The 23,821-nt window shown below is 40.4% G+C and overlaps 1 protein-coding gene across 2 annotated transcripts in view; it reads left to right on the top strand.

The window, feature by feature from the left end:
• Positions 1-23,821, top strand: part of mtm1 (myotubularin 1) — a 160,614-nt gene that overhangs the window by 109,557 nt on the left and 27,236 nt on the right. For both annotated transcript variants that reach the window (XM_043705113.2, XM_043705109.2), the window contains 3 exons: positions 14,340-14,423; positions 15,991-16,146; positions 21,412-21,600. In XM_043705113.2, the coding sequence (XP_043561048.1) occupies positions 14,340-14,423; positions 15,991-16,146; positions 21,412-21,600 (429 nt within the window). The remainder of the gene's footprint in view (positions 1-14,339; positions 14,424-15,990; positions 16,147-21,411; positions 21,601-23,821) is intronic.

Genomic DNA, 23,821 nt, shown 5'->3' with positions numbered 1-23,821 from the left:
CTAACATTAACTGCAAAATTGTGTTTGAAAACTATTCCAAGAGCATGCATGGTACATAATTGCTTAGACTGACAATAGGAGGCTTGAACAATGTGTCAATCTTCACCATTTACAGAACTTTTGTGCGAACTAAGGAAATTAGAAAGATTTAGTCTTCAAAAGAGTGCATCCTAGAGTTCTCCCAATAATATCTATTCTTGATGTTTTTTTCAGTATCTATAGTTGACTTTTCAATAGGCATAATTCACATTGCAGGCACATAGCACTATTTTTATTCCTTTTATTGAGTGAAAGAACAGTTGATTTAGGATATTTAAATTAAATCTTTAACTGAAATTTCCCACTCTAGTTAGCGTTTTGTTGTGAGATTCCTGACGTTTGGTCTGCCCTCGCTCTGAGTGACTTTTCTCATCATTTCTCATGCAGTTACCTTATTAATGATGCATCCAGGCTGTGTGACACCTTAGAACATAGAATAATACAGCGAAGTATAGGCCCTTCGGCCTTCAATGTTGCGCTGACCTGTGAAACCCTTGTGAAGCCATTCTAACTTGCACAACTCCATTGTCATCCATATGTTTATTCAATGACCACTTAAATGCCCTTAAAGTTGGTGAGTCCACTACTGTTTCATGCAGGGCATTCCACGCTGTTACTACTGTCCAAGTAAAGAGCCTACTTTTGACATCTGTCCTATATCTATCACCCTTCAAGTTAAAGCTATGTTCCCTCGTGCTAGCCATCACCATACGAAGGAAAAGGCTCTCACTGTCCATCCTATCTAATCCTCCAATCATCTTATATGTCTCTTAAGTCACCTCTTAACCATCTGCTCTCTAACGAAACAGCGTCAAGTTCCTCAGCTTTTCTTCACAAGACCTTCCCTCCAAACCTGCAATGCTGGATTTATACAGCTGGGACCTCCTGCCATTTACAGCATAGCTAGAAGCCTAGCTACACATAGCTTCAGATGCTGTAAGCCAGGAACTGCCCCTCACTTTGGTGCTTGACAGTTATAACTGAGGGCATGGTCCAGAAAGTGAACCTGGCACTTATTTCACTGGCAAGGACCTGGAGATGCTGGTGGGTGGACAGTGCAGAGGTGGGTCATCTTTTATTCTGCTGACCTCTAAATGAGGCTGTGCCTTCAGACTCAGCAAGCTTGGATGGAAATAGCAGGGTAGGTCAGTACTGTGTGGCAGATAAAAAGAAATGCATAGCAGTGCCTGAAGAAGGCCAGTTATCTCCAGCGCTTTGTGAGATTAAGTGTTGCCATTTTCTCTTTGCCACCTGACACCCGATGCCTCACTCCATCTGAAGAGAAAATTCTCCAGTAGGCTGAAGAAGAATGTGACCACTCTTTGGGTCGGGGATATATCTGTCTCAGCAAAATAATAAGCTTAATTCTGATGTGCTGATCTCTCGTTACCAACTTGCCTGACATTTCTGTAACCCCTGAACTTGGTGTTCAGAATTTTGTGCCAATCCCTGGACTACAAGGACTCTGATACCCAGAATCAAGTGCTTGGCTAATCATGACCAACCTTCTGAACTGGAATAGGATGAGCCCTGACTAGCTGGTCCCCCTTGACCCCACTGAGGACTGCTCCCCTGTGGCTTTCAGATCTGTCCATTTGGTTAAAGTGTATGCGTTGTGTTTGTTGACTAAACTGCTGGCATATGCTATAGGTGTGACGTAGATGTAGCATGGTTCCCATACAGTGACATGTCCACACCCAACAGTGGTAAGCTGCTTTCTTCCCTCTGTGCTAGAAGGCAATGCAGGCCTCAGAGGCTGGAGCTGCCAATTAAGCACCAAGTAGGTCAGCACTAAGAATGGGTGGCACGGTGGCTCAGTGGTTAGCACTGCTGCCTCACAGCACCAGGATCCCAGGTTCGATTCCAGCCTCGGGCAGCTGTCTGTGTGGAGTTTGCACATTCTCCCCATGTCTGCGTGGATTTCCTCCGGGTGCTCCGGTTTCCTCCCACAGTCCAAAGATGTGCAGGTTAGGTGAATTTGCCATGCTGAGTTGCCCATAGTGTTAGGTGCATTAGTCAGAGGGAAATGGGTCTGGGTGGGTTACTCTTCGGAGGGTCGGTGTGGACTTGTTAGGCCGAAGGGCCTGTTTGCACACTGTAGGGAATCCTTTTTTAAAAAAAAAAGCCAGGCTAAGAACTGTAGGCACATGAGCTGCATGTGTCCCTGCACACAAAGTGACCTGGCAGAAACATTAAGATTGTAGGTATCCCTGAGCTCTACAATCAAGTGTTGAAGGGCTGAAGTGGTGTGTGAGTAGGTTTGATGTTTTTATGAAGCTGGTGGTTTGCCCACGTTGCCTTGTTTGAAGAAAACTGGAGCAATATGGTCTCCATAGAGCATGCAGGGATGTGGTGAAGTCATGTTTGAAGAACATTTGGTGAGCCTCAGCCATCAAATACCTGCTCTGATTGACACATCGGATATTTGTGTGCATATTTTGGGGCGGAGAGGAGAATTGGAAATAGTATATTAATGAGATGAGTTGGACTACTAATAAGATGCAAATTTATAAAAATAAAGTAGTCGCTGCTCAATAATGTTCGAAGGGGAAATTTGGGAAACATTTTCCAGATGTTGGAGAATGGATTATTTTTATTTTTGCCTTATTTTCTCAGCTTTCTTGCCATTGTCTAAGCTGCTGCAGGGAAGGGAACATCCCACCCGTTGTTTTGATTCAGCATGATTGTGGCCCTTATATATTTGTATGATACAGTAAGAAACTGTACAACAGCATTTGGCCCACAGGTTGTACTGCACGGATCCAAACATAAAACTTTTACCTCTTTTTGGACAAGGTACACAACTCAGCCAGGAAATTACTGGAAATGCCTGTTGCTGTGATAGATTCAGGAAGGAACCATATGAATTTCCCTCTGGTACCATATTTTCAAGTGCTCCCAGTCAATCAGTCTCCACTTAGCTTTATTGTGTCATGTGTGGTATCATATGACAATTTTATTCAGTACAACACTGGTCTCTGTGGCCTTTCCAGAATAGGGGCCATGCTTAAGCAGATTGAATTTGTTTTGGAAGATTAGTTAGCTGTTTTCTGCTTTGGTTAATTATTCCAATTCTTCTGCAATGGCACTGTAGTAAAGTACAGCAATGATACCCGTTAGATTATGTCTATTGAGAAAAATTGAACGTGCTTGGCCTGTTTTCCACCTGAGGGTAGCTGGATGACCTGATCGCTTTAAGATACCTTTAAATACTGTTAAATACAAGTTTTCCACTTGTGGGAGCTATCAAAGCTACAGTCCACAAAGCTAAAACTACCACAAACAAATCTGCCGACAAATCCAGGAGTGAATTCAAGAGAAACGTCTTTATCTAGAGAGTGGTTAGAATGTGGAACATGCCATGGCCAAGAGCTGCTAAGGTGAGTACCATAGATTCATTTTAGGGGAATTTAGGTAAACAGATAAGGGTGAAGCTAATGGGGTTAAATGAAGAGGAATTAGAGAAGGGTCATGTGACAGAAAGCAGTATGGACCAATTGGTTTGGTTTTGGTCTTTATCTTCTTTAATATTTTGAGGGTACAGGGTTAGTAATTTAATCAGTTTACACATACACATTATGAAATGATAACCTTATAGCCTTATGCTTATGTGATATTCAGTGACTCAGAATATTATGTTGAGAAGCCACAGAAATCTTTACCTAGACTTGGAATACTGTAGTCCTTTGCTGCCAATCAAACTAAAGTAAGTTAACTTGGTTTGAACTGGATGATTGTCTGTCTTGGTTTGGCTGTCTTAATATATCAGCCGAAGTGATGTTTCTACCTTCATGTATGTAGCTAACCAGAAACGCTAAAACACAATACACTTCACCAAAAATAGTGTGTTTATGTGCAGAGTTCTGATAAAATAGCCACTATTTATTTACTTGCAATAAAAAAAACGAATAGTTCTTTCAAAGACTGAGTTTATTCAGTTAACAGCTGGTTCTAGGTTTGAAGTTTGGACTGTAAGGCTGATTAACTGAGCTGTCTTCAGTGTCCTGGACTCAGAAGGAGAAAATTGACCAGGGTTCCTTTTCCTGATTGCACGTTTGAAGTCAGTGATGAAATTTTATGCATTTGAATGCAGTTATGGTCTATGGCATTTGTAGGATAGATGATGGACATGAAAGTCAAGTGCTGTTTCGATGTCCTTCAGTTTTTGCTGAAATGTTGGAAGTGTGTGTGGTATCAATGTTATCATACTGTAGCAAGAATTCGCGTCTACTTGGAGGAGAAGGATAAAAGCTGAAGACTACTAACAGAGAGAAAGAACTTGTTACATTATCTATCCAGAACCATTAAAACAGTACCAAAACTGTTAGACTGCTTTGATTTTTGGTGTGGAGTATTTAAGAAAATGATGGCAGGTCTTGCTGTTAAAGAGAATTACGGCTGAACTCCTATAGAGATTAGCTTGAATGGCACAATTTAGAATTCTTTTCCTTATGTCTGTGTGGATATGCATTACAATACCTTTCAAAACTACGTCATTTAGAAACCCCTTGGCTAAGACAGTGATGTTAGAATGCTGATCAAATAAAAATCAATTAATGGAAATAAATTTGTAAACTGCTTTTCAGAGGAACACATGCCTATGAGTCATATGGAAAGTGAAACATTTCATTTTTCTGCCAAGTACTAAATTTGTTAGTTCTGTTTTCCAGTATGGAATCTAAGCGACTTAAGTTTAGTGATTCATTACAGAAGAGAGGTATCAGTGCCATAAGCTAGAAACAGAAGACGCCATTGTTCAGTACTGCTTGCAGGTGTTCCTTCAATGTACCCTTTTGTTTGTGAATTTCTGCAGTGTGTTGCTAATTTCAGAATGACAGCACCAGCAGAGTATTTAAAATGTGGTTTAAATTTACACATTGTTAGGTAGCTTGACATGTGTTCTAAGGCACTTTGTCACTTGGCTGAAGCAGGTTTTATGCATGTGCTTGTAAACCTTAGTGGCAGTAAGATGATTGTTTCACTCTTGTACACTGAATGTTCTTGTGTTTCTCAAAATAAACATAAATGATGAAGTCATAAAGAGTCAACATGAAACCCACAAACTTGTTCAGCAACAGTTCAAACTGGTTTTATGACCGGATAATGTTTAATAAGTAAGATTAATTATTGTTTAGAAAGAAAAACTGTAGTATTCTACAATGTAAAAGCCTTTGTAAACAACTTGGGGAGTAGTGTTGAATTATTTTAGATTGTACATGTCTCTCAGTGAGTGTTTGCAAGTGTGCCACTCTTGTGTAAAAGTAAACAGATTCTATTTATGGTGCAGCACTATTGTAGAGTTAGTAAAATTTTATTCATTTTCAATCGTAGAAAAAAAATTCCTAATCAATTCTTATCAAAAAAGATCAAATGCATATCAATGCTAAGTAGAAATTGGAATTTATTCTATGCTGCAAGAATTCCTGTTTTGATTGAAGACCAGACTCATTATTGATTAGAGTAAGGAAGGAAGTGTTAGTGTTGCTGCATTCTCAGTTGAGCAAATTTACCAGTAAAATATTAAACCACTAGGAAGAAAGTAGAGAAGTTGATAATAGGCTCTAGCACTTGCTCACCCCACCCTTTCCTAATTGAATAGTGGCTGAAGACTCAGCCCAATGTAACACTTAATTCATCACAGGGATCTATGGTTAGATGACAAGTTTTTTTTGCTGAGTGAGGTGATTGCAGCTGAGGATGTGTTTGGAACACAGCAGTTGTCCTTCACATCCCTGCACTTAGAGGTAGAAGATAAATCACAGGTTCCTGTTCCTGATTACTGTAGTGTCCCCTGCTGGAATGTGGTTGTAAGTCACTTTTGAGAGATGCCTCCACGGAGTTTGCAATTCTTTGCTGTACTTTGGAACAATATTCCATTTATTTTAAATTGACTAATGCCTCTGCTAAAATAGCAGGGCAGCATTTTAATGAACATATTAATGTTTGTGTACTATGCTACCATGATATGACTTCAGGACCGATGAATCAATTCAAAGTGGTGGTTATGATACAGTTTGAAAGGCAAGTTTTTTTAAAATGAAAACTGATGCATGTGTATTTTGAAATCTGGAGTAAGAAGTCAATGACCTATCTAGTAATTTGTGCTTATAGTTGCAGCAAGAACCCTTATGTTTTTAAAAAAAAAGTTGGAGTTTTCTCCTTCAAAACGTAGCAAAGGTAAATTTAGGGCCTCAAAATAATAAGCAGAAATTATTTCCGTCCTTCTTCATAGACAGACCATTGGGAAAGAGAATATCTTGCTTTCACTCTGGTTTCATGGGTCCTGGGATCACTAAGTTCCAAATGCAATTTACAGACTTTGCTCTGTGGTGTAGGCAGGTGGTGCTTCAAGGGTGGGCAGATGACGGTTTGCGATGCTTCAACTTTACCTCTATTACCAACAAAGTCTGTGGTGTCCACCTGAATAAGTCTTTTCTGTTTTGCCGAGACACTGGTTACAGACTGCCATGAGTTGGTAGGGATTGTTAATCTCTTCAGGAATGAAATGAGGGTATCCATGAAGTGTTTCTGCTATTTTCCTGGATGCATCCTGCTGCGACTGAGTTCTGAGTAGAGGAATTGCTTTCAGAGTTTGGCATCAGTCTTATAAATGATATGTCCTACCCAACACAGCTCGTTTTGGATGATCAAGACCTCTGTGTTACCTTGGGGAGAGGGCGTTGCTGTTGGATCACCTTTCTTGCCACTGGATCTGGAAGATCTTACAAAGGCAAGATGGTGCTACATCAGTGCTTTGGGATGTTTGCTGTAGGGTTCCGCATCTCTGAAGAATATAGGACTGTGGGGATCACTGCTGCCTGGTGAATGATAACCTGGCCTTCAGTGCGAGATCCTGGTCTCTTAAATATTCGCTTCCTCAGTCTGCTGAAGGTTAAGCAGGTACATTGAAGGATGTTGAATTTCATTGCCTATGTCTGCATGCATCAAAAGGAGACTCCTGGCATTTGGAAAGTAGTGAATAATTTTCCAGGATCTTGCCACTTACCCCAGTCAATGAAGCAAGGTGTTTTGGGGGCTGATTGGAAAATCCTAGTTATCTAAATGTTTAATAAAAGACCCATTTCTCATACACTTCAAAGAAGGAGTTGCAGTAACCTGGAGCTTAGTTTTGAGTGAATGCGCATGCAGGTTAATCTGCATATTGAATCAATGATTGAGGTTGTGGAGGTGGAAAGGTCTGTAACCAAAAGGTTCACATTTATTAAAGATCAGAGAGTACAACTATGTGGGTGGCTTTTCAGAGAGCTGGATCAGGCATAATGGGTATATAGCCTCCTGTGTTGTGACATGATTTTATTTCTGCACCTCTTTTCATTCCTATATACCATTTAAACTTCTTCATGAATTATTCCAATATTTAACTGTTATCTACCAAAGCTATCATTTCAGGTAATACAACTTAAGACGGGATAAAGTGCTTGTGATACAGTTTGAAAGGCAAGTTTTTTTAAAATGAAAACTGATGCGTGTGTATTTTGAAATCTGGAGTGTGAGTAAGAAGTCAATGACCTATCTAGTAATTTGTGCTTATAGTTGCAGCAAGAACCCTTATGTTTTAAAAAAAAAAGTTGGAGTTTTCTCCTTCAAAACGCAGCAAAGGTAAATTTAGGGCCTCAAAATAATAAGCAGAAATTATTTCCGTCCTTCTTCATAGACAGACCATTGGGAAAGAGAATATCTTGCTTTCACTCTGGTTTCATGGGTCCTGGGATCACTAAGTTCCAAATGCAATTTACAGACTTTGCTCTTGACCTTTAGTTTATGCTGATAAGAAGCTCATCCAGAGTAATTGTGATCAATCTTGGAGCTTCTCTAATCACTGTCACGTACAATGTAATGGAATCTGTTTTTGGATATTGTGTTCCATGTGGCACTTTAAAGATAATCCTGAAAGACATCTGTTTCTAAATTTCATATTTTAAGGGCAAAATTGAGATTCTTTAGGTTTGCCTTCGAATACTGTCAGGAGTTGACAATGTATTGTTTCACACAGACCATCTCTTGTACTATGTCATTTATATGACTCTAGATTCTACTGTGCGCATAGTTCCTATCCCTAACTGACGGCCACCATCCGTCATCATCCTGACCTTGCCGCTTAGATTTATAACTTTTTATTTGTAAAACTGGAGCCACGCTCAGCTTCTGGCACTGTGTTTTGTTTTTGTGTAGAAAAACAATTCATCAGAAACATCAACTGCATTATACCTCAGGAAATGAAAATATTGGGATCAAGCATTGCAGAAGACGACTCTGTATTTAATTTACTGTGTCATCCCAAGGAAAGATATATTGTAATAAAGATTCACTAGATTGTTTCCTGATTTGAAGCTGTTATCCTGGCCCTATATTTTCTAGCCTTTTTGAGAATAAGAGATGATCTAATTGAACCACGCATATCTTACAGTCTTGATTGGATAGGTGCGAAGGAGTCTGTAGAGTCATAGAGATGTACAGCATGGAAACAGATCCTTCGGTCCAACCTGTCCACGCCAACCAGATATCCCAATCCAATCTAGTCCCACCTGTCAGCACCCGGCCCATATCCCTCCAAACCCTTCCTATTCATATACCCATCCAAATGCCTCTTAAATGTTGCAATTGTACCAGCCTCCTCCTCATCCTCTGGCAGCTCATTCCATACAAGTACCACCCTCTGCGTGAAAAAGTTGCCCCTTGGGTCTCTTTTATAATCTTTCCCCTCTCACCTTAAACCTATGCCCTCTAGTTCTGGACTCCCCGACTCCAGAGAAAAAACTTTGTCTAATTATCCTATCCATGCCCCTCATAATTTTGTAAACCTCTATAAGATTTACAAGCCTCTATAAGCCTCTGATGCTCCAGGGAAAACAGCCCCAGACTGTTCAGCCTCTCCCTGTAGCTCAGATCCTCCAACCCTGGCAACATCCTTGTAAATCTTTTCTGAACCCTTTCAAGTTTCACAACATCTTTCCGATAGGAAGGAGACCAATATTCCAACAGTGGCCTAACCAATGTCCTGTACAGCCGCAACATGACGTCCCAACTCCTGTACTCAATACTCTATACAACTAAAAGTCACTATCTCACATAAGGGGTTTACCATTTAGGATGAGATAAGTTCACTCAGTGTTGTGAATTGTTGGACTTGGCTACTCTAGGGAACTATGGGCGTTCAGCTTTTGAATATATTTAAGTCAGAGGCTTAATTTTTGAGGCATGGGAGTTGAGAGAAATGGATCATGTGAGAAAATACTGTAAAGATAAAGGGTCAACCATGATCTTGTTGAATGGTAACATAGTTGGATTGTGTAATCCTCCTATTTCTTATGCTTTTACTTCAAATGTTATCGGGAATTTTGTAGTACTGACCAATTTGTACACAACAAAAGCTATCACAGCTGCCACATTAAATAAATTACCAGTTAATCTGTTTTCAGGATGTTGGTCATGATTGGAAGAACTCATCCACTTATTCTCAAATAGTGTTGTTGATGTTTGCACTTGGAAAGGTAGATTGGATCTCATTTCAAGTCTTACCTGAAAGATAAGTATTTCTGACAGTGAAATACTCTGTCAGGACTACATTGAAGTGTCAACGTGGATGAATTGCTTAAGTCTGGAGCAGAGAGAGAACCAATTACTTTCAAATGGAAAAAGATTGTCACAGAGTTGTTTCATACATATTAACTGTGAAATTTGTGTAATTCCGTTATTGTCTGACACCTGGTATTTGCATTTTCTTAAGGATCTCTTTGTAATATTTTGCTTTTGTTCAATGTTTCCTCTAATACTTGTGGCATGATGTTTATGTGAGAAACACCTCTTGTGTTTTATCTTTTTATTTCAAATCTTTATCACGGTAAATAGAATTTCTACTCGACCACATAATGTTGTTCTTTTAGTTAGTTTAAAGAGTGAAGTTCTTCTCCACTGCTGCAGCAATATATCTTCCCCCTAAGTGACTGATGCCATGCCTGACTGTTTTGCTCCATTTCCTATGTTTGTCTTCCTGTTGACCCTTTGAGTTCAATTCCAAATCAGTGCTAAACAAGAGTTTGTGCTGTAAAACTTGTTTGAGAAATGAAATGCTTTTGAAACTGTAGATTGGAATTTCCTGCCCTTGCTAGCACCAAGGTTTGAAGGAATTTGTGTACCTTAGAGTTATCTCAATGCAAGCCAGTTCATAGCAGAGACCTGGAAAATGGTACAGAAGAAGCAAGCCTATTGTTGTGCCCTAAGATTAGAAAGCAGGATTTTGATTGCTGATGGTGTTCGACAGTGAGAAGATCCTGCTTAAGATCTTTGTTTGATTTGGGTTGGTGGTGGAGGTTTGGGATGGTGGTTGGGTGGGGGGGGTGGAGAATGTTTAAATAAAAATATGTACAGTGTTGTCCTTTGATCTACCCCTACAAATTTGGTTTCTGTGATGTCTTCCTGACACATGTACCTTGGAAAGTGAACTTTCTCTGAGAACTAGGGTCAAGCAAATTTTACAAGAGGCGAGTTTTATTTTTGTAAGAGCATAAGTTGTTTTGTTCTTCTACACAGTTAATGGTCGAAAGATTGGATGACATACACTCAGACTGCTGTTTGTGAAAGAACAAAGGACTTGTATTTATGTAGTGCTTTTCATGTCTTCAGGGCGTCCTAAATAAATTTATAGCCAATAAAGTATTTTTTTGAAGTGTAGTCACTGTTGTAGGAAACGTGGTAACCAGCCTGCTTCAGTTAGCTTCCACAAATAGCAGTGAAATCGGTGACTTGATAATCTATTTTAATAAAAGTTTAGGGATAAAGAATAGTCAATATGCTGGTCTCTCTTTTCATACATTGTCATAGAATCTTCAACCTTTGAACGTGACAGGGCATATTGGAATAGCAGTTTACAAGGCATGTAGGATCGTGGACTTCATAAATAGTTTTTTTGAGTGCAAAGCACTGAGAGGGTATTGCATCCAGATCTGATCACCACACCTTTTTAAGAAAGACATGCTGGGTTTTTTTTTGAGAAAGTGCAGAAGAAATTTGTCAGAATTTTTACAAGGATAATGGATTCTAGCTACAGGGTTAGGCTGCTTTTTGGAGTACATGGGATTGAGCTGGGATTTAATAGAGGTGTACAGAATTGACAAATTCAGATTAAATTGAGCATAGAAAAGCTGTTCCCTTCTGCCAATGGTATGGGCATTAGGTTTTGGGTAAGAGACATAGGAATAATTTGTTTTCCACAACAAGTGGTAATGTCCAGGAATGCTCTTCCTGTCAGGGTGGTAGAAGTAGAGACAGTGAATGATTTCAAAAGGATATTGGATGGGGAGTTGAGTAAAACAAACCTACAGGGCAATAAGAATAGAGTGAGGATATGGGACTGACCGGGTTCCTCAGTAGAGAAATGTCCATGGACTGGATAGGTCAAATTACTTCCTCCGGTGCTAAAATAACTTTTTGCCCACTTCAGGGGCTGAAGGGGCCTTGATTTAACTTCTCGTTCCCAAGCAGCACCCTTTCACTGAGATTAGATGGTCTGCTCTTTTTAATAGGCCTTGCACTCATAACATTCTAAACCAAGTGGCCACTGAGCCATAGCTCACATATGTCTCTTACCTGGATCTAAGCCATAAGTACAAGGTGGTAATCAAGAGGAAGATACTGCCACTTTTATTGGAAAGAGCCAGAATCTAGTGCCTGGTTCTTGAGAGCAACTTGAATGAAATTAACAGTTATGTATTTTGAGAAGAATCAAACATGTAATCACATTATTTTCATTTTTTTAAAAAAATCACTAAATGAAAAATAAACTGCAGTTAGCAACGGTTTGCAGTAAGGTTTCATATAACATTGTTAAAGTTGTGGTCTGACCAACTGTTGCGATTTCTAAGCTGCAAACTATTTTTATCTTTGAACTTAATTCAGTAATGAGGTAATAAAACAGATCGTTGCTGAAATGCTGTGATTTCTATTAAATCAGTTTCATGTAATGGTGGAGATGTTCTTTAATAATCTTTCAACTTGTCCAATTTTACTTGAAGTTACGAGAATGCTGGTTGACTATCTTTTACCTTGTTCTGTCAGTCACCCATTCCTCTTCTACTAATGTTGTATTTAAGTCTCTCTTGGCTACATCGTTTTATCTGACCTTGGGTCATCTTCCTGATGTTCAGTCTCCATTAATTGCCTCGCCACAGATCCTCCTCTCCCAGAAGATTTCTATCTCTTTGATTACCTTCCTCAATGCTTCCAGAATCTTTTTTTTGTCACCATTATATCAGTTTCTTCAGTTTGTATCCAGTTGTCCTCTTTTTGACTTTGTCCGCATTTCTGCACTTTAAGGTGGTCTTTTAACTGTCTTGTAGCTTTTTACATTTGGTTCTAATATTTTTCTATTGCGTTAACACACCATTGCATTTTGAAATTGTAACTTAAAACACTAGCAGTGCCATACTGTTTCCTGTTCCATGATACCTGTCTGTCTTCAACATCAGTCCTGAAACATTTACCAAGCAATTTTTATTCTTCAACAAATTTTTTCTCTCTTCTCCAGACCTTTCTTGAATCCTCACAGCTTTGACCTCCACTAAATTATACCACTGACATCACCGGTCAGGTGCCTTTTTGAAGTTTAAAACTTAACTTGAAAATAGCAAATCTTTTGTTTTTGTCAGTGGAACTTCCTGCAATTTAGAATAAATTTTGCTATTGTTCTTCTTTGTATGTTTCCATTTGCGTTTAGCTTCATAATGTGACTGGTGCCAAAGTAATTTAACAAATGTGGATTTTGGAAGGAGCCCATATAAAACAATTACTCGACTGATTGTTTTTTTAAATTCTGTAAAATTTGATGTGCCTGTAAACAACAGACAGCGCTTGGAGTTTGCAGTCCTGAATTAATATGATCACTTCCTGCTTACTGTTAGAATTGGGCTTATTTATGTCTGATTGCTTTTTGGTAAAGCTCAAGAAAGAAGCTCAGAAGGATAAAACTTGCTTGCATGTTCCTTTTTAGATGTTTTTTATACTATGTGTTCAGATGTGTTACAATACACCTCTAGAGTTGATTACTTGCATGGCTACTGTTTCAAATTATGATTTCAAGATACCTGGAGTGATAGAAAAATTGCATTAGAACCAAAAATAAAAAACTACAAGACAATTGAGAGATCACCCTACAGTGCAGAAATATCAGAAAGAGAGAGCAACAACTGTTTCAGACACCAGGTACGACCTCTGTTCCACAAGACCGCTGAAAATTTAAATATAGGTGGCATGTGAGCTCACTACCCTGACATTGAATCTCACGCTTTACTGACTGAGCTAGTTGGGCACTCCTTTTGCCTGATGATCTTTAATTGAGTGTGGGCACAATTTCTTGACCAATTTAAGAATATCAATCAGATGTGCAATGTGGCTGACTTGCATCTGCTAAAAGCTGCAAATACATATGTCAGGCATCAAGGCTTTTATTTTGAAGTAAGTCAAACTTGCAAGGACTGTAACAAACACTACATTGGACAGACAGACAGAAAACTAGCCACCAGAATACACGAACGCCAACTAGCCGCCAACAGACATCACTAGTATCCTTCCTTACAGACTAAGAAGCACACCACTTTGACTGGGACAACACATCCATCATAGGACAGGCTAAACAGAGACACGCACAGGAATTCCTCGAGGTCTGGCATTCAAACCGGAACACTATCAATAAACGCATCAACTTGGACCCCATTTACCAACCTCTGGAAAAAAAAGAACTGGAAATGATATCATCTCCCTTAACAGACCAAGACACACACACAGCAAGCGGAACAGAAGACCAGCGCTTCATTGGAGGTTCACTGATGAGGTTACTGAGCATGGTGACGAAATGTCTGAAAACAAACCTGGCAGCTCAGCAAGCAAACTTGCTGTGTGTGATATTATGGATGTAGCCTCCTTGAGCATTTTTATTTTTAAAAAAAAGCCAAAAGGACCAAGAACCTTAATGTCTTAAGTTATTTGAAGAATGCGTGGAAAGCAGGAGTAATTGATGGTAGTCATCATTTTTCCACTTTGCGTTGACCTCTTTCTGAAACTAGTCAGCATTAGAAACAAAGTAACTTTGTTTGAAAGTACGACCGTCTAATGCTCAAGAGTAGTGCAGTTTGTCAACTCCAACATGAATTGTCTGAGTTCTCCTTTGCCCAAGAAGCCCAATTTAATATTGCATTAAGATACAATAGGAAGATTTTGTAGTCATGTAGGAAATTAACAAGTGATTTAATACTTTTCCCTAACAATTACTGTTGCATTTCTTTCAGCAATTTTTTGCATTTGAAAATAAAGAAACTTATTCTGAAGATGGCTGGAAAGTTTATGTTCCAATTGAAGAATTTAAGAGGCAGGTGAGTTGCCTTATGAAACTGATGGTATTAACTCGAGTCATAGAGATGTACAGCACAGAAACAAATCCTTTGGACCAATTCATCTACGCCAACCGGATATACTAATGTTCCCATTTGCTAGCATTTGGCCCGTATCCCTCTAAACCTTTCCTATCAAGATGCCTTTTAAATATTGTAATTGTACCAGCCTTCACCACTTCCTCTGGCAGTGCATTCCGCGCACACACCACCATCTGTGAAAAAGTTGCCCTTCAGGTTTCTTTTAAATTTTTCCCTTCTCACACTAAATCTATACCCTCTAGTTCTGGACTCTCACACCCCAGGGAAAACTCCTTGTCTATTTGCCCTATTCATGCCCCTCAAGATTTTATAAATCTCTACAAAGTCACCCTCAACCTCCAATGCTTCAGAGAAATCAGCCCTGGGCTTTTCAGCGCCTCCCTATAGCTCAAACCCTCTAATCCTGACAACATCCTTGCAAATCTTCTCTGAACCTTTTCAAGCTACCCTTACTAGACTGACTGAGGTCAATAGTTTTACTTCTCATCTTATTCTTGAAACAGAATGATAACTGTTCTCCACACCTGAAATAGTAAGTGTTGAAATGAACTTTGTTCAGTCTACTAGAAATATGTCACTAAGTTAAATCTTCTGAACCCAAATTCTGATGCTTTACCATTTTCATGTGGTTAGCTGAAACAGCTACAGCTAATCAGAAAAGAAAGCCTAGGGAGTGTAAGTTTTGTATCAAGCATTCCACTATTCTCTGAAATGAAATCTTAATCTCAAGAAAACTCCATGTTTTTCTTTTAAGTGTAATTTGTATTCATAAGAAACAAACAGATTTTTGTACCCTCTACTCCCTTGAGTAGAGTTCTCCTGAGGATAATGCTTTTCATAAGATGTTTTTCTTCCTTTATTCTTTCTTTGGGTGTAGGCATGGCTGCTGTTTGTTGTTTATATCTAGTAGGCAACAAATGCTGGCCTTGCCTGTAATGAGCTCATCCCACGAAAGAATTTTTAAAAATGGGGAAATGTGCACTCTCCCCTCCCCGCTTTCTTAACTTTGAGCAGAGCAGACCCCACACTTCCAAATAATCAACTTAGATTATCATTTTGGCTTATTAGTATCTGGCTTCTTGTGTTTGCTCAATTTTCATGTGCACATGGAGGTTCTATCATGTCAAGAGCAGAGGGAACGAAATCATGTGGGATGCTGTCCCTTAAAGAATCCAGGATGTGTAACATCTCAACTGTTTCCTTCACATTTTGAGCTCAAAATGTGAAGGAAACAGTTGAGATGTTACACATCCTGGATTCTTGGAGATTAAACCTTATTCAGAGAGATCCACCATATATAACATTGGGCAGACTACCTCAGTAATAGGTAGTGTGATGTTTCCATCTGCAGCTTCGAGATGCTGATGCAAGCATAACATTAAGTGAGATGTTTTAGGTAATTTTTCCACAAGAGAAAGTTCATTTCTACAATTTTAGGCATAATGACTGATGCTTTTGGCTGCTTGTTAGTCACACTACTGATATTTGTTTTCACTTGTTTCTGCAGGGTTTACCAGATGAAAAACGAAAATGGAGAATCACAAACATAAATCAAAACTATGAGCTTTGTGACACTTATCCACCAATCTTAGTGGTTCCAGCCAGCGCTGGTGATGATGATCTGCGAAAAGTTGCAGCCTTCAGGTCCAAAGGACGATTACCGGTGGGTATGGCCAGGATAGATAATACATAATATCTGATGAGAACTATTCAATTTTGGATTTAATTCATTTTTAAATAAATTATTAAGGAATCTTTGAAAATGTTGTACAGTTTCCGAAGTCCCTCAGTTTCTTTACTCCAGCCTAGCTTGATCTTCACTTTTCAAATTTCCCAGTTGAAGTACGTGAAATGTTTTTTATTGACTTGTTAAAAATGTAATAAATATTGCTGTATATCTCAGGATGATCTGACTATCCTAAATAGTGTGTCTGGGTGTGAGTAATATTAAAATCTCATTCACTTCTATAAGTGGTGTTGTGATAGCCATTTCCAATATCGAAAGGGCTATGCTTGTCTTTCACAACTCTGTGCAATTATGTTTTTGCTGAAACGTATCTCATCTGCTTGTATGTCCTTCTGTAACTAAAGTTTCCTTTACATAAGAGTTTAACAAATAAATTGTGATTCACTACATGATTAAATTAATTCACTTAACTTTGCTTTGTATTTTCAAATGCTGTCATTTAAGTTTAAATTTGATGGTTTTAGCTTCTCCCAAAAGCTTGGGCTTTGACTGGACAGTCTCTGGGGAAAGAATATTTTCAGTAATATAATTTTTTGAATAGTAATCTATTGACTTAACATTGTATGCTATTCTAGTGCAGAATTCCTTTTGAAGTGTCAATACACAGTATATGAAAAATATTTTTCCTTCAGCTACCTTTGGTAAATTCTCTGGCATCTGAAAAATGAGGTTATTAATTTCAATGATCACTTAATTATTGAAAGGGGCAGCATTTGTTACCATACCCAGATGAAGGTTCCTCTCCAACAGTTGATCATTAAAAATAGAAATGTGGAATGTGCCATCTTCATTCAATTACAAAACAAAGATAAATGAGCTGTGATTTGCAATGGTAGGATTTAGTGATTGACTGAGTGCCCACCTCCCTGTATACCATCTAAATGTCTTTAGATTTTAGTGTGGTAATAACTCTGTTGTAGGTATTTTTAACTGCTTTTTAAATAAAATTTTGATCTGACCATATGCATTACAACTGAAGGAATGTTATGTGAAAACTGAATTTGTCTAAAATGTTAACATTTTGAATAACACATGCTGCATAAATTTTGGCTATATTCATTATCCCATATGATATTTTATAATCTTAACTTGTACTTTTTCATACGACAATAAGATATAGGATTAGAATTAGGCCATTCTGCCTGTTGAGTCTGCTGCAGCATTCCATCATGGCTGACATGTTTCTCAATCCCATTTTCCTGCCTCCTCCCACCTTCTCCCCATAACCCTTATTCCTCTTATTAATCAAAAACCTATCTGTAAAGAAAAGAAAGAACTGTGGATGCTGGAAGTCAGAAACAAAAACACATTGCTGGAAAAAGTCAACAGTTCTGGCAACATCTGTGGGAGAAATCAGTTAACCTTTCAGATCCAGTGACCCTTCAGAACACAGATGCATTTCTGAAGGGTATATTGGGTATGAGGTTAAGTATGTATTTTCCCCTCCAGTTATATCAGTTCTGAGAAAGGGTCACTGGACCTGAAGTATTAACTCTGATTTCTGTCCCTGGGTGCTGCTAGACCTGCTGAAGTTTCTCAGCAATTTCTGTTTCTGTTTTTGTTTCTTTTCCTCTGTTGTTTACCTTGCCACTTGCTGCAAGCCCAGTCTGGCACCTATTTTAGGATGACAAATCTAATCCCGCATTCCCTCTGCACAGTGGCTTAAAAGTTTCTCCAAGTTTCTGCACACCAACATGCCAATGCATTGACTTTTGCCTTTGGAAGTCACTGCTGCGCATGGACCTCAAATGACTGTGCATTGGAAAAAGAACATTCGAGGGAGAATTAGTCAGATTCAAGATTGAAACTTCACTTAATAGATTTTTTGCAGTTTGGTTACTGTGGTGGTCAATCACTCAATATATTCACGAGGCTGCCAATGTTCTTTTAACAAAGAATGTAAGTTTTAGATCTTAAACAACAAAAAGAAAGATTCCACCCTTTTCCCCAGCATTATCATACAGTCACAGCATGGAAACAGTCCGTTATAAACAATCATCCCTAATGAAATATCATTCCTATCTTCACTCTTTAATTTCTTACTCAACTGACAAAGTAAGAAGTATTCCTTTTTGACGACTTTCTGCATGTTATCTAGATGTGATTTACTCTGTCTTTCCCCAAGAGACACAGACAGGCTAATGCATTGACAGTTCTCTGACATTGGCAACTTTGAGACTATGTAACAGCATACCTGCTGGTGTGGATCTTTTCTTCTGAAGCGAACCTGCTGCTGACCACACTTTCTATAAATGGTAAAAGCTCAACTTAGTAAACACTTCAGCTGTCTTACCAGGTAGCTTATCGAGTCATTTAAGCTGAGGTTACCTGATTAATTGGAAGTGTTGTTTTGATTCGGTGCTTAAAAAGAATACATTTTTGACCCTTAAAAATAAAATTGCCTTAAAAGTAAAAAAAAACAAAAAAGCCATTTCTCAGTACATTTGAAATCAAGTTGCCAAGCAGTGATGTTATATTATACATCTTTATCATACTATCCTTTAGGACTTGCCCATCTTATTCAGTAGTGGTGCTGTTGAGCCACTTGCTGTGATGGACTTTGAAGCCTCCCCACTAGAGTGCATTCTGTGCTCTGTCCATACTGGGTGCTGCTTTCAGCTATTGTTTGACTGATTCAATAGGAGCTTTTCTTGTCCTGTTTAACTTGATACTATGAAACTTCAGAGAGTTGGAAATCCATTGAGGACTCCCAGGGCAACTCCTTACAACTGCGTAACATTGGTCTGTTACCTCTGGTATATTTATCCTATCCATGGGCAGGTTACTCTAAGTGTTGGTGGTGTCGAGGACATTGTCTGTGAGGTATGATTCCATGAGAATGATGATGTCATCCGTGACTATCTATGGGACAGCTCTCCCAATTTTGGTGCTCACCTCTAAATGTTATAATGGAGAACTTTGCAGGGTTGACAGGGCTGCATGTGCTGTTGCCGTTTCCAGTGCCTTAGTTGATGCTAGTGGTCCATCTGGTTTCCTCCCTTTTGTCACACTTCATTTAACTAGGCTAACTGAGTGGATAGCCAGGCCATTTCAGATGGCAATTAAGAGTCACCCATGTTGCTGTGGATCTGCAGTCCTCTGTCACCCAGACCAGGTGAGGATGGTAGGATTCTCCCTTATGGGCAATAGTAAATTATTTAGTTTCTAATGGCATTTGAAAATGGCTTGTTGTCACAGTTAGACTAGCTTTTAATTACAGATTTTTAAATCTATTTTCCCTATCTGCTGTAATGATCATGGAGCTCATGTCCGCAGAATATGACCCACCCCTCTGGATTATTTGCCTCGTGCTTGTGGCGGCTCGGTGGTTAGCACTGCTGCCTCACAGCGCCAGGGACCTGGGTTCGATTCCCGCCTCTGGCAACTGTCAGTGTGGAGTTTGCACATTCTCCCCATGTCTGTGTGGGTTTCCTCTGGGTGCTCTGGTTTCCTCCTACAATCCAAAGATGTGCAAGTCAAGTGAATTGGTCATGCTAAATTGCCCACAGTGATAGGTGCAGGGTGAATATAGGCTGGGGGAATGTGTCTGGGTGGGTTACTCTTGGGAGGGTCGGTGTGGACTTTTTGGGCCAAAGGGCCTGTTTCCATACTGTAGAGAATCTAAAAATCTAATCTAATCTAATCTTATGCCATTGTGCCCTCACCTCCCCCCAGCCTGCCTTAATAATAGATCCTATAGAATACCTATCACTCCTTGAAGTTTCAGGTAGTTGTCACAAATTTCCCACACAATAACTCTTGCAAGACCAAAATAGCATATTTTGCACCATATAGTTACATAGAAAACGTAACTTTGGGTAAAAGCAAATTACTGCGGATGCTGGAATCTGAAACCAAAAGAGAAAATGCTGGAAAATCTCAGCTGGTTTGGCATCATCTGTAAGGGGAGAAAAAAAACTGACGTTTTGAGTCTAACTGACCCTTTGTCAATTAGACTCGAAACATCAGCTCTTTTCTCTCCTTACATATGTTGCCAGACCTGCTAAGGTAACTTTGGGGTTGTTGAGCAAAAAACTTCATTGGCTTTGAAACATAGCATTGTGTACACACAAGGAAATAAAGTAGTAACCCATGCTCTCGTTCTGTGCAATAAGTGAATGTGCAATAGAAAAGATTTTCAAATGAAGATGTTTACATTGTTAACAGATAGCTATGGGGTTCTTATGTAGTGCCAGAAGGAATTGTGTCAAAGTGAGTTGTCTTCATTAATAAGGGGATCAAGGGTTATGGGGAGATGGCAGGTGAATTGGTTTGAGAAATATATCTGGTAAAAACAAGGACTGCAAATGCTGGAAACCAGAGTCTAGATTAGATTGGTGCTAGAAAAGCACAGCAGGTCAGGCAGCATCCGAAGAACAGGAAAATCGATGTTTTGGGCAAAAGCCCTTCATCAGGAGTAGAGGCAGTGTGCCTGCAGAGTGGAGAGATAAATGAGAGGGGGTTGGGGGTGGGGAGAAAGTAGCATAGAGTACAATAGGTGAATGGGGGTGGGGATGGAGGTGATGGGTCAGAGAGGAGGGTGGATTGGATAGGTGGAAAGGAAGATAGGCAGGTAGGACAGGTCATGGGGACGGTGCTGAGCTAGAAGGTGGGAACTGAGGTGAGGTGGGGCATGGGGAAATGAGGAAACTGAAATGAAATCCACGTTGATGCCCTGGGGTTGAAGTGTTCCGAGGCGGAAGAGGAGGCGTTCTTCCTCCAGGCGTTGGGTGGTGAGGGAGCGGCGGTGAAGGAGGCCCAGGACCTGCATGTCCTCGGCAGAGTGGGAGGGGGAGTTGGAATGTTGGGGCACAGGGCGGTGTGGTTGATTGGTGCGGGTGTCCCAGAGATGTTCTCTAAAGCACTCTGCTAGGAGGCGTCCAGTCTCTCCACTCTGCAGGCACCCTGCCTCTATTCCTGATGAAGGGATTTTCCTGCTCCTCGGATGCTGTCCGACCTGCTGTGCTTTTCCAGCACCACTCTAATCTAGACTCTTGAGAAATATATCAGCCATGGTGCAGTAGCTTCAATGGGCTGAATAGCCTAATTCTACTCCTATGTTTTATGGTCTTAAAGTCCTGGCTGCTGTACCCTGTTGATTATTTTGTAGCTATGACCACCTTAAATTACCACAAAATTAGTTTTAAACTTTTGTACTAATTTGTGTTTGCATCTGTTCAGGTGTTATCCTGGATACATCCAGACAATCAGGCTGTGATTGTTCGGTGCAGTCAGCCTCTGGTTGGCATGAGTGGGAAACGCAGCAAAGATGATGAAAGGTATCTCGACATTATTAGAGAGTCCAATGGGCAGACCCAGAAGCTAACGATCTTTGATGCAAGACCAAGCGTCAATGCTGTAGCCAATAAGGTGGGTACCAGTGTACGAGGAGAGACGTAGTTCATGTTAGACAGTTAGTTTAGGACTATGAAAATTAAAAATTGTGTTTCTACCTCTCTCACTGAACTGCCTTTACAATAGCCTTGCAAGCTAGATATGTGAAAGCAGGAAATTATAGGTCTGGCAGCATCTGGGCTGAGAGAAACAGACTGTGTTGCAGACCTTCCATAAGAATATTTACACAGATAACAGCCAGACCAATTAAGCTGCCCAGTCGTGTACACATGACGAGTCAGGAAGCAAGGCAGGGAAATTAAATGCATCTTTGCCAGTGTTGTTGACATCCAAGAATAATTAAATAAGATTCAATGTTCCTGTTTTGGACACCTTTCCCTTTGCATTTTTTGAGCTGTTTACAGCAAGTGTCCTGATTTTCATTTACTATTGTGTCCTGCTGTGTAATCGTGTAAGAAACCTGTCCCACTTTAGTTTCCTATATTGCATTCTTAACAAATTTTCCACCATTCCTTCTTTAAGCTGTTGAATAATCTATCAATCACTTCCAAAGGATTAATGGATTCATGTGGTAGGGTCAGCAAAGCGACTACTTTCCAATTGGTTATCAAAATTAATCCCGATACTGTCTGACATACACATCTAGCCTGTATTTTAAGATCAGCCTGTATCAAAAGGACTTGCATGGCTGGCTTGCTCCAGAATACAAGCCTGACTACCCCGGCCAACCTGTTGTCTCAGAGTGGTCCTGCCCCACCGAATTCATCTCCACATACCCCGCTACTGTCCTATTCCCCCGGTCCAGGAACACTCCACATGTGTTCGGGGCACCACCCACGCCCTCCAGGTCCTCCAAGACTTGTATTTCCCATTGTCCCAATGCTCTGGTTTCCTCCCACAGTCCAAAGATGTGCAGGGCCAGGTGAATTGGCTATACTAAATTGCCCGTAGTGTTAGGTAAGGGGTAAATGTAGGGGTATGGGTGGGTTTCGCCTCGGCGGGTCGGTGTGGACTTGTTGGGCCGAAGGGCCTGTTTCCACACTGTAATGTAATCTAATCTAATCTAATCTAATCTAATCTTATCTTCACCATGGACATCCAGTCCCTATACACCTCCATCTGCCATGACCAGGGCCTCCAAGCCCTCCGTTTCTTGCTGTCCTGACGTTCCAACCAATACCCTTCCACTGACACACCTATTCGTTTGGCTGAACTGGTCCTCACCCTCAACAATTTCTCATTCGAATCCTCCCACTTCCTCCAGATGAAAGGGGTAGCCGTGAGCACCCACTTGGCCCCAGCTATGCCTGTTGCTTTGTCAGCTATGTATAAGAGTCTTTCTTCCGCATTTAAACAGGCACCACTCCTCCGCTACACTGATGACTGCATCGGTGCCACCTCGTGCTCCCACAAGGAGGTTGAAAAGTTCATCAACTTCACCAACACGTTCAACCCTGACCTTAAATTCGCCTGCACCATCTCTAACACCACTCTTCCCTTCCTGGACCTCCCCATCTCCATCAACGGTGACTGACTCAACACTGACATTTTCTACCAACCCACTGACTCCCACAGTTACCTGGATTACACCACCTCCCATCCTGCCTCCTGCAAAAATGCTATCCCTTATTCCCAATTCCACTGTATCTGCTCCCAGGAGGACCAGTTCCACCACAGAACACACCAGATGGCCTCCTCCTTTTAAAGACCGCAATTTCCCCTCCCACGTGGTTGATGATGCCCTCCAGCACATCTCATCTGCTTCCTGCACCTCTGCCCTTGAACCCCAACCCTCCAACCACAACAAGGACAGAACCCCTCCAAGTCCTCACCTTCCACCCCACCAACCTCCATATACATCGCATCACCCTCCGCCATTTCTGCACTTAGAAATGGACCTCACCACCAGAGGTATATTTCCCTCCCCACTTCTATCTGCTTTCCGTAAAGAGCGTTCCCTTTGCGACTACCTTGTCAGGTACTCTCACACTCTCACACTCTCACACTCTCACACTCTCACACTCTCACACTCTCACACTCTCACACTCTCACACTCTCACACTCTCACACTCTCACACTCACGGCAGGAATTGTAAAACCTGAGCCTGAGCCCGCACCTTCCCCCTCACCTTTGTCCAAGGCCCCAAAAGAGCCCTTCCACACCCATCAAAGTTTCACTTGCACTTTGATACATCACTTACTGTATCCGTTGCTCCCGATGCGGTCTTCTCTACAT

This window comes from Chiloscyllium plagiosum, unplaced genomic scaffold (assembly GCF_037043375.1).
Source record: "Chiloscyllium plagiosum isolate Xiang-an unplaced genomic scaffold, Cpla_swu_hap1 HiC_scaffold_11, whole genome shotgun sequence".
Classification (NCBI taxonomy): Eukaryota; Metazoa; Chordata; class Chondrichthyes; order Orectolobiformes; family Hemiscylliidae; genus Chiloscyllium; species Chiloscyllium plagiosum.
Note: the sequence above shows the minus strand (reverse complement) of the source record. Positions and strands in the feature narration are given on the sequence as shown.